The sequence below is a fragment of the Papaver somniferum genome, chromosome 7 (assembly GCF_003573695.1).
Source record: "Papaver somniferum cultivar HN1 chromosome 7, ASM357369v1, whole genome shotgun sequence".
Taxonomy (NCBI): domain Eukaryota; kingdom Viridiplantae; phylum Streptophyta; class Magnoliopsida; order Ranunculales; family Papaveraceae; genus Papaver; species Papaver somniferum.
The window spans coordinates 10,410,760-10,422,999 of record NC_039364.1 but is presented as its reverse complement, the minus strand read 5'-3'; the positions used below and the strand labels follow the sequence as shown (position 1 = coordinate 10,422,999).

Sequence of the window (12,240 nt, the reverse complement as noted above, 5' to 3'; positions counted from 1 at the left end):
ATAAATAATTTTCAACCTCATTTGAAGTGGGTTAAAGACACACACCTTGCTCCCTAACTATAACTACCACCTATAACAGGCGTTGCTGCCTTCATCTCCTTCCATAGTTCCATTTACTAGGTTCAACGTAACCCATCATGTATAACGTCTTAATGTTACTGAGATTTAGGTTGTAGTTTTAGTTTTAATTGTAACCTTAATCTCCATCTTAATCACCAATTCTATTATAGAAATTAAGTTAGGGTTTAAACATAATTTATTTTGATCAATTAGGTTTTGTTTTGATCCCAAAATAGAGAAACTCTGATGACCAAATTTATTTGATTTCATCAATGGAATAAACACAAGGGTTTTCCTGATTTTGATGTAATATGATTTGAAAACTTTGTAACTAAGATTCATGAATAGTATTATGAAGAGGGATGATGCTGATACTGGTGACTATGGTAGATGTAAGTGGCGGTCATAATAATGGCCTAATGAGTGTTATTGTATTGGATAGTGCTATCTCGCACGGTTGTGCCGGAAGGCTTTATTAGCTAGCAACTTCTAAAATGTTAGATATGAATATGTCTTTCTTTTTAGCCGTCCATCACGAATCCACAATTGTCATAGATTTTAATTTGAAACACGTCCTTATATTTATTTAACAAAACTATTACAACCTTTGAAGATGTCTTTGTCTTCGTTAAAAAGACCTTTCCCTTGAGTAAATGAAAACCCGTATACATTCTTAAATTAAACCAATTCTAGGGCTTTCGCTCTGTGGTCTGAAGAAATGAATCCTTGCTGAAACCTATTAAGTGAGTTCGATTGCAGCGAAGATGTTACTGATAATAATTTGGATCTATCACTAGGCAAGAATGGTATTATTATTATAAACTTAAAACCCTAATTATTATTTTTATGGTATAAGAATAACATTAGTTAGTGTTAACCAATAACTTATTAACAATTAGTACTTTGATTATTGTAATCTATCCTTCCATTCAGTTAGTATACAGCCAATATTTATCTTTATTTTTTCAATTTTTTTAAAAATTGACGTATTTATATTTTTTTTTATGTTATACAGTATATTCATATGAAGATGAGATACAAATTTCCAGTGAAGAAACATTTACTGATATGAAAGATATAGAGAATATTAATTCACTTGATGGAGAAGAACTAAACGGTGAAGTAATTGCAGCAAACAGTGCGAAAGAACCATCGGAAGAAGAACTAAACGCTGTCCGTCCATACGTCGGAAAAAAATTTGAATCTCAAGATGAAGCATATGATTTCTATAACAGGTTTGCAGGTAAAGCTGGATTCAGTATTCGTTGGCACTCTACCAATAAGTCTAGGGTTGATCCTTTTGAAGTGATAGGGCGTACATTTTGTTGTTCATGTCAAGGATTGAGAAACCGTAGATCTAAGCCTGTTGAACAAAGGAAAAGGCATCAAGAAGATGTGAGGACAGATTGCAAGGCAGTGATGATGATAAAGAAGAGAAACGATAGATGGGTTGTGTCCGGTGTTGTAGAAGAACACAATCATAAACTTGTTTCCACAAGTAAAAGGCACAATCTCCGATCATTGAGAAAAATAAGTAGTAGCCACAAACAACAAATCGTGAACTTTAGACTAGCAGGCGTTAAAACAAATCAATTGATAAATTATTTGGAAGTTGAGAATGGTGGAGTGAAGAACATTGGGTTTCTTCCAAAAGATGCTATAATTTATTTGAGTACAAAAAGGAAGTTGGAGCTAAAACATGGAGATGCTCAAGCTGTACTAGATTACTTCGAACGCCAGCAAATGGAAAATCCATCATTTTTCTAATCAATTCAAGTTGATTCAGAAGGCCAAATGACTAAATTCTTTTGGAAGATGTTAAGTCAAGGATGGACTATTACTATTTTGGAGACGTCGTTTGTTTTGATCCTACTTATAGTACAAATAGATATGATATGCCATTTGTTCGGATAGTAGGAATCAATCATCATAATCAAACTGTTTTATTTGGTGGCTCTCTCCTTTATTCCGAAAGTGAATACTCGTTTGAGTGGTTAATGAAAACATGGATGAGGGCAATGTACGGCAAAACACCAAAGGTTATACCTACGGATCAAGAATCAGCTATTGGGGGAGTGATTGCACGTGTTCTTCCAGGTACGCGTCATAGATATTGTTTATGGCATATTAGCAGAAATGCTATGAAAAATTTATCTGATGTAACCAAAGAATTTGTTTCGGAGTTCAAAAATTGCTTATATGGGAATGAGACAGTTGAACAATTTGTGCATGGTGGGAAGACAATGCTTGCGAATCACAAACTGCAGAACAATAAGTGGTTGCTAAATTTGTATGAAAAACGTGAATATTGGGCCTCAGTGTATACGCGTGATATATTCTGTGGAGATATGTATACAACACAACGCAGTGAGAGTATAAATTCTTTTTTTTATGGATTTTTGAAAAGAAATTTGCCTTTGTGTGAATTTGTTCGACATTTTGAAAGAGCTGTGGTTGCAAGACGAGAGGCAGAAAATAATATGGACTATGAAACAAATTATTCAAGACCGGTTTTGAGATTTCGAATGGTTATTGAAGAAAATGCAGCTTTAGTGTATACGAAGACTATTTTTAAAAATTCAAATACAATTAACTGAATGTTTTTGTTATTCTCATGATAAAGTCGAAGAGATTGGAACAAAGTCGACTTACCACTTATCTAGAGTTAGGTATCCGCATAAATTTCGGACTGTGGTATTTGACTCTTTTGATAAAAGTGCTCAGTGTAGCTGCTTGTTATATGAATTTGCTGGTTACTTGTGTAGACACGTCTTGAAGGTTTTTATAGTTGAGAATATTCAGAATCTTCCATCTCAACATGTCCTAAAACGGTGGACAAGAGATGCTAAATCTGGAACTGTAGTGTTCGACCAGGGTGAAGAAATTTCATCTGATCGTCGGGATACAGTTATAATTAGATACAGTAAACTTTGTCAAGATGCAATTAATATTGCAGTTAAAGGTTCTACATATGTATCAGTATATACGTCGCAGTTCAAGTATTACAAAAGGCCTTAGAAGATATCGAGAAAGCGATAAAAGACTCTCAAGTAAATGCCGAAACTCAGTCTGATGCAATCCTAAATGAAAATAATAGAATGCATGTGGAAAATGTGGGAAACCTTACAAACGCTAGGGAGTTAGTGGGTGATCCACCTATTGTGAAACGTAAAGGCAAAAATGGAGCAATGAAATCATGGATTGACAAGCTTAACAACAAGCGGAAAAGTACTGAAACAAAAGCAAGAAAGAAATTACGGGAGTCAACAAGGTATGCCGACAATACTTTCCTATATACTCCTGTTCCAACTCACGTAGATTGTCCATCTTGATAAGCTTTGTGTAAGAGCTCGAATCTATTGCAAAACTATTGATTTTATTTTTTTGCTTGTCGACTAATTCATAGTATGTGCAGGTTGGAACCAAATGATGTAAACACTCAAGAAAAACAACCGAGGATAAAGAAAAGGCGTACTTAATGCTTCCCTTTCCCTTGAATTAGCATTTCAGTTTATGGCCATTGTTTTGTTTTATTTTTCATTAACTTTGTAACTTATGCATTTTATCGCAGGGGAAAGCAAAGATTCTTTCAGAGAAATAAGCAGCCAACCCGAATCTCTCCATGGTATGTTTTGACAGACTTTGATGTGTATGAATAAGAACAGTTAGGTTGCAGTATGAAAACAATTAGTTCTCTATTGTCTTCACCAAATAACTATTCGTATTGTCTATTGATCATACTGTACTCTGTTGTCGTTATATAAGCTTAATAGTACTTAATTTTTTGTCCATGAGTTCACCAAACCAACAGTTGGAAAACCCTCACTGCAAAATTTCCTTTTTTATGTCCACACAGTCCAACAAGGTCGTGCAGCAAGTGGAAGCAGCAGCGTGCAACCAACAAGCATGTCTCTAAGTTAGGCGCAAAGATAATTGTGTATGGGCATGAAGCAATGAGTAGTTGTTTTTTCTTTTAGGTCAAATTTTTCCGTTGGTAACATTCAAATCTACTCAAACTAATTGGGCATATTGGGAAAATATGTCCTATTTGAATTAGTTGGCAAGCATTTTGGTTTATTTTATGAAATACATTTGCATCCGTTAAATTTACATACTCTGATCAGAGCCCTGTACTGCTACTAAAATTACTAAGATTAATGTCACCTGTGAGTCTGTGATGGTACTGATACTACAAATTACTAAACTTAATTTTGGTTGTCCGTGTACCGATATGCGTCTAAGTAACATCTAACATATTGTAGACCAAACAGGTAGTAACCTTACAAACACAAATTCGAAAACGGGTACTAATTCTTTACTTGCGGTTGTGCTAGCATAAAGCTTATACTCGTTTTTATCAAAACTCGTCATTTACGTTGTTCTTGTCTATCACTACCTGCACCCCAGAGTAAGGAGTCCGCTGAGTTAGAAGCTAATTAACAAGTAAATGTTTTATGGAGGAAGAAACAGCCTATTTCATGTCATCAGTCAGAGAACAATAAGTGAAAAGAAATCTGATTCATTTATTTATATATTCTACAAATGAGGCACTTAATAAATATAAATTAAGTTTGAGGATATACCAAAAATTATGCATATTCTCACAGTTGTCGCCGGCTGTAACTTTAAAACAGAAAAACAAAATAAATAGATTTCAGCCAATCCAACGACCAGCAAGTTGCTAGCTCATAAAACAATCCCGCACGATCCTATTGTATTTAGGCGGTGGTAGAGAGATGAATTTTTATTACCCACTCTAAATTAGGTCAATGATGCATGGTTGTAAAACCTAAACTAAAACCACCCCAACCTTCTTCTCCATCCAGTGGCGGAGCCAGGTTTTTCAAACTAGGAGGCTAAAAAGAGAAAACCCCAAGACCGCTTAAGGCCGCAACAATTTTTTTCGGACATGATGGGACTAAACCAGTGAAAGTGGTGAGCTGAATGTTTTAGCACCTTAAACATTCCCACTCCGCCTCCTCTGTTCTCTCTTCTTCCTACTCTGCAAATGAAACCACCAAGGCATCGATAGATTTTTGATTTGGAAGGTTGCTATTAGGGCTTTGGTGGACTGAATTACTGGGAAGAGGTGGACTAATTTAATGGATCAGGTGGACTAACTTGACAAATTTTATTTTGTAAGGGGTAAAATACTAACATGGCAGGGTGGAGACTCCATCTCATCTTCACCGACCACCACCTTTTCTACGTGATCTCCAAAAAAAAAAAAAAAAAAAGGAAATCGTTTAAGCAATATGAAAATCTAAATGAAGCATACGCTAAATCTAATTTTTTATTTTCTTTTGAGTATCGTTGGCGGAAAAGATTATAAGTAGGAATTATTAAAATATAGTTATCAAAAGGAAGTATTGCTGCACTGCCTAATATTGGTACGGCTAGGTTAATGTAACCATAGTATTTCAACTGACTATCAGTGATCAAGATCGTCATTAAGAGTGCCACAGCTTACGATGATTTTTTTGGGAACGGCAACGGCAAGGGTAATGTATGAATGGTGGAGTCAAGCTGTTTTATATCTTAGATTAATAGCAATCGGCATAATTTGAAGGACACGTAACACATTCCACGGTATTTGTCAAACAAGAAATAATGTGATTTTGGGTACCTTTTTGGAACAATAATTAAATCTAGGGTTTCCAACCCAATAGTCTCACAATGGTGTTTTTATTTGGAAACGGAAGGTTGATGATGGAGGAGACTAGGTGGTAACAATAATAATCAAACTTAATTTGACTTTTGAAGGTGGTAAATAGGAAAAATGAGAAATAAAAAGTAGATTGATGTTTAGGAATTGTGTGGGGATGGGAACTAGGAGATATGAGGATGGGAAGTAGGGAAAACCTTACTTAAATAGAAAATTCTCTCTGGGAAATTAGATGTAGCTCGAAAGTCTCCAACCACTCCAAGATATTTCTACGTACTCACACCATTCTTCAAGCTAGCTACCCATTAATATAAAGACATAAGTTTCTTACATGGATTTGATTCTATTCTTCAAGCTAGCTACCCACTAATATAAAGACATAAGTTTCTTACATGGATTTGATTCTATTCTTCAAGCTAGCTACCCACCACTATAAAGTCATAAGTCTGTTCCATGAATTTCATTCTATTTGCTGTATCTGTACAATCTTGACTAGCTTCTTTAACTTTGTACACAATATTTTCACTCTTTATGGCATGCATGACAACTTATTTTCACCATAATTACGCGAATCTGAACTAACCATATCATTGTTTGTTACAATATCCAACATCAGTTCTCTATATCTGTTGTTCTTTGGGTAATATAAAACAAAACATTGATCGACCATCCATAAAATTTCACTGTTCTTGAAACTCTATACTAACTCCACCGACATGCTACTAATTACATTCTCATAAGTAATAGAGAAACCTTAGTCCAAAATTCTCTCACTCCATATTCTTGCATCATCCATACATCAATTCGGACATTACGAAAATGAAAAACTAAACATAGGCATTCTCCCAATACCCCCATAGATATATCAAACATATTTCCTCCCAAAGGTTCTTGTGAATATATCATAGGTGTTTACTTCTCATCCTATGGGTATTTTCATGTACCATTTGGTGGACATATTCAAATTATAAAGTTCTTCACAACCACTAGTAATACCACGTAACCAAACCAAGCCATTATATGAAGACGTAAGAAACTCAAACTTTCGAAAATCTAGAGATATTCAAGGGTAATTCCATGCCTCACATACGCACATTGTTGCTGATGATGTTGACAATGGCAATAAAGATGTTACTGACTTATAATTAATCGAATACTTTTTACTGCCTTTAAGCCAATCGAAACGCAATTCTAGTACAGTTTTTTATCTTACTAAGAAATTAGGGTTTTTGAAGAAAGTTGTAAAACCCTTGGAAGAAAAGACTTTGTTTTTTTTTTAATGTGAAAGGTTATATTAAGAAAAATGAGAAGATTGAATAAAGACTTGTACGCGCGGTTATATCGTAAATAAAAAGGAGTGCTTCACTGTCTAGTTGGCCAGGTCTAACGTAAGAGGTTCGAGTCTCTGGTTTTGAATACTTAGTTTCTGGTGTATAATAATGAGAGTCAAATTCTTGGACAATGTAGCTATTCCCAATTGATTGATCAAATGAGCTTGAAGGGGTTGTGCCTCTTCAGCAATAATCAAATGATGCGAATGCCCATGAAAACAACGAAAAAAGTATACGTCCAAAAGAGGATTAGGATTGTTCAGATCCATCTAACATTCTAAAAACTGTGAATTCGTCTGATAATGATATGATATACCGAAAGGGGATAGGTAGTGTAACATTTATAGTTGGAATGGAGAAGCCACACAGGCTTTCGTTTGGGGTTTCAATAAACATTAAATGTTTATGGAAATTAATAGGGATAAATCTTATACCTTTTTGTTGAGGTCTTCCAATAAAAGTTGTATCGAAATTTAAAGTGGAAGATGAAGGTGAATCAAATTTTGGGCTCTTGACCTGTCCGAGTCTAAGAGATTTGGAATCGTCTTAAACGGTAACCTAGTGAGCGAAATTTTCAAATTTGGAATAAGCTTGGCTATAGAAGCCAGCTGTCTAATCAATGTCTGCAGTCTAAGTCATTTGGATACAAAATAGTAGAAATTTATGTTTGGTCCCGAAGTTGTTGGGCTTTGGACGCTCTAGTCCTGCCTTCTCAAGCGAGTATTAGGAGATCCAAATTTACCAGATTTTAAATGAGTTGATCCATTTGTTGAGGATTCAATCCAAATCTACTTTTCATTTTTATCCCTGTTCGATTGACCAAAGACTTAGATGTGTTATGTAGTATCTCGATGAACTCTTTTTAAAATATGATAGCTAAGCAAATATTTAATCCATGATGTAACACTGCAGTCGTGTCTCAGATGTGGTTGTCAGGGCTCACCCAACAACTCCTGACATTTGATAGTGTCTTTGTTCTGTTACTAGCATGCAAATTCGTTAACCGTGTCATACTTTTGGCGTGGTTACCTATATTTTAAGTTGGTATAAACTTTTTCTCTTGTAGAATGTTACAAACTTACAACTGGATGTATTTTGATGAGGAAGAGCCGTATGAGCATTTAGTATTAAGTCTTTGACTGCGTTTCACCCCTTTAGCTCTTTGAATGCGTTTTACTTCATTCCATTCTCACTGACATGCATTCTTCACAAGAAATATATGTTGGACCCTAATGGTTCCCCTTAATATATGTATTCTTTGTTCTAATAATTATGAACTAAATTGTATTAGAAGACATGAACAGAAACTATGAACTCAATCTAATAATTTTGCGTTACAGACAGAGATATAAAGCTTCGATCCCCCCAGGTCACATGGTCCAAGGTTAATAAAGTGTACAGAAACCGCTTGCGGCCGCGGAACATGGGCATAGATTTATATGCACGCGACACAATTGGTGACCGGTGGATTGTTTGCCATCTTAAAACACAAAAAATTCATTACACATCCTCCAAAAACAAAGTAAACACTTCTTCTTGATCATTTGATTCATTTTTTCAATTTTATTTATTCTGTAGAAACAAGAGCTTAAACCATTTTCAAAATCCAAAAAAAGAAACCCCATAGCACAGACTAGTAAAAGACGGAATCCGAGCAAGGTACATCTTCAGTACCACTAACTCCGACAACCAGTTTATGCACATTTTTGCATTGAATTCTTAATGTGTACATAATTGTACACATGTTAATTCTTAATGTGTACATAGTTGTACACTTGTTAATTGTTTTTTGATTGGGTATTTTATTGATGAGATCTGTTTGATGACATCATCTAACTGATCTTATTGTAGGATAATTGGAAACAATTGCTAACTAGGATCAAACTTGGCCTCTTAGTGTTATGATTTGTGATCATTTTATTGCTTTGGTCACAAAGCCAACATTTGTACATGACTCTGAACCGGTCAGTGGAGTTCATGTAAGAATCATAATAAAGTCAACCTGGGTGTTGCTAGGCTGTTCACTCTAACCTATTTGCGCCTTTTTTTTTGTATGAGTATCTCTTAGTAACTGCAAACTACCTTTGCTTTTATGGATTATCTTTTGATTGTCTCTTTCATATCTTATATAATCATATTTGAATTTGTGTGGTGTATATTAACTATGGCATATCCTCTGATTTCCATTTTCTTATTTGTATTCTACAAGTCTGGTTCAAGCCAATTCTTTTATGCATTATGTGGGCAGTGCCTTTACGTGACACTGACAACATCAGTTGTGCATTGTTGCTCGGTAAATGATTTCATTTTATCTTTTATTTATGTTATAGTTTTAGTTGTCTGAGCCATGTTAGTGTTACTATTAACAATTCGAATAGGTTTATGAATTTTGTAAAAAATAGCTCTTTTCAGTTTGTTTAGGGAGAAAAAACACTGAAAAAAATCTCAATTCTAATAATAGATTGTGGTAGCTGCCCTACCTATGTAGTTCCGTCAAATTGTTTATTGGCTTAATGGTGCTAGTCATGCTAGAAAATTAGTGAGTATCCAACTGACAACCACCAGCCATTGGGTGGAGTGCTTAAGATCACTGTCTATGTGAGATCGTTCTGAACGATGTGCATCCATTTACTTGGGAAATTATTTAGTCAACTTCCTGGGTTGTCAGCACAGACTATTCTACTTAACAATAATGATTTTCCACCATTGGCAATTTTCAGTTTAATGATGTGAACTTTTCTTAGCTTCATATTTTCTAATCTTGGATATTTCATATCTGTGGTGTATACTAATCATGTTTTTAACTTTTGTCATCTCAAGAAGCAGGGATACAGTTTTGAAAACAAGTTTATCACTGTTACCGTTAAGTCTAACCCATGGTGGAAGTTGATGGAGGGGGCGGTAAAGAAAGCTAATGGAAACCTAGGTAAGCCCGAGATCCACACCTCCTCAACTAATGCCCGCTATTTCAGGAAACAAGGTTTACAAGCAATTGGTTTCTCCCCAATGATCAGCATTCCCAATCTGCTTCATGACCATAATGAGGTAAATATCTAAAAAAGAAAAGTTTGAATTTATGGGATCCAAAACTAATTAGAGAAATTAGACACATATTTCCGGGGGTTATTAATGTGTACATATGTGTATACATGTTGATTATTTAGGTGTACATAATTGTACACATGCATGTTATTCATTTTGAAGTCTAAGAAATTAGGTAAAGCACTAATGTGTACATAATTGTACACACATGTTATGTTATTTAGGTGTACATAGTTGTCCACGTGTTGATTATTTAGGTGTACATAGTTGTACACTTGCAGAACTGTATTTTACTTATACAAACCAAAAATTAGGGAAACCACTAATGAGTTTTGCATTTTCCATTAAAGTTAGTTTGATATGTGTGCAACCTGTGATATAGAAAAGTCCATAAGCTTGTGCTTTCATAGATGACTAGGGTGTACAAACGGGTACACATGTAAAAAATTGATACCATAAGATTATGCTTGCATAAAATAAAGGTGTAAATACTAGTACACATATGGAAAAAATGAATATTAGTTTATCCTTGGATAGATACATGGGGTGTACAAACGGGTACACGTGTAGAGAATTGACTCCATAATCTTATGCATGCATCAATAACTAGAGTGTACGTGTGAAAAATAATGGCTTCATAAGCTTATGTTGCATAGATAACTAGGATGTACAAACTGGAAAACATGTAAAAAATTGACTCTATAAGCTTATGGTTGCGTAAAAATAGGGTGTACAAACTGGTACACATGTGGATAAAATGACTCTATAAATTTATACTTGGGTAAATAGAAAGGGTCTAAAAATTGGTACACATGTGGATAATTGACTCCTTAAGCTTATGTTAGAGTAAATAAGCTTATGGAGTATTGTGCTAGTTACCTTTTGTTTCTAGTTATTTAATTTTTTTGTTTGCTTATCTTGTAACCTCATGTACTTCCTTAGCACTCTTGACTGCAAGCAAACATTCTTGTCCCAATAAGAAATTGATACCTCACCCGAGTATCACAGGTTTAAGATTTGTTGATTATCAATGTGTACATAGTTGTACAAATATTGATTCTTAATGTGTACATAATTGTACACATGTTGATTATGTGCACATAGTTGTACGCACTAAGAATTGTACGCATGTTGATTCTTAATTTGCAAATAGTTATACACTTGTTGGTCGTCAATGTACACATGATTGTACATCTATTGATTGTTAATGAGTGCACCTGTTGAAATTCATTTTGACTTCAAATTTATTGATTAACATAACTACCTTAGGACATCTCCTTTTTAATTATCATGGAAAAACACTTCATGTTGTTCATTCCTATCCGTTGACACTTGGCTCGTCTTTCATGAACTCTCAAAATTTTCTGCGATAATGGGTCCTTGCATTTTCCCTATTGTATTGTCAGTTTTATAGTTTCCACTGACCTTGCTTCAATTGTATGTTAAGTTTCTCTTGAGAGGAATAAAAAAATGAGAGCAAATGCTCCTGAAAGATTGGTATTGGGGTATGATGTTATCACCATGTTCCTTTGGGAAATTGTTGTCAGTAAGCACACTAAATCCCACCTGACTGGTCACCAGCAAAAATTTGTTGGCCTTCTTATTGAGAGAAAATTAGTAAAAGCTAATGGAAGTTGGTCTTTTCTGTACAGCTGCACTCTCTTTTTATCCTTCTCCCACTATGTTCGTGATGCAATCTGCTGGTTCAAGGTATCCGCATTTCTGTTGTTCAATCTTAAACGCTGGAGATGACTTATGGGATGACATAACCTGAATCTTGTTTTGTTTATGTATTTTTTCATATGGACAATGAATTTATATTCAAGTATTTTTCATCATTTTAAACATGTTGTACTCATCTTGATTCTTAATGTGTAAATAATTTTACACATGTTGATTTTCAATGTATACGTAGTTGTACATCTGTTAATCGTTATATACCTTGCCATAATAGGGATGATGTCATCAACCCACTCTTTTATTTCATTTTACAGTGATATAGTTGAAGTAGCATATGAAGAGGTTGTTGGTTTGAAGATGATGAGGAGCTCGTTCGTTAGGAAGAGGAGAGTTAGCGCTGAGAGTGAGAAAAAAGTAAATGGTGGAGTTGCTGACAAGGAAAAATGCGCCAAGGAAAAGTAG

At 34.8% G+C, this 12,240-nt stretch overlaps 2 protein-coding genes across 2 annotated transcripts; both read left to right on the top strand.

The window, feature by feature from the left end:
* Positions 1–412: 412 nt before the first annotated feature.
* Positions 413–1,827, top strand: LOC113294071 (protein FAR1-RELATED SEQUENCE 5-like). The gene is made up of 2 exons (XM_026542495.1): positions 413–452; positions 1,076–1,827. The coding sequence occupies exons 1-2, from the start codon at positions 413–415 to the stop codon at positions 1,825–1,827; spliced, it is 792 nt and encodes a 263-aa protein (XP_026398280.1).
* Positions 1,828–1,889: 62 nt separating this feature from the next.
* LOC113294070 (protein FAR1-RELATED SEQUENCE 5-like) lies at positions 1,890–12,240 on the top strand. The gene is made up of 5 exons (XM_026542494.1): positions 1,890–2,614; positions 2,826–3,059; positions 3,158–3,331; positions 3,632–3,685; positions 12,093–12,240. Exons 1-5 carry the CDS (start codon positions 1,890–1,892, stop codon positions 12,238–12,240), a joined length of 1,335 nt encoding a protein of 444 aa, XP_026398279.1.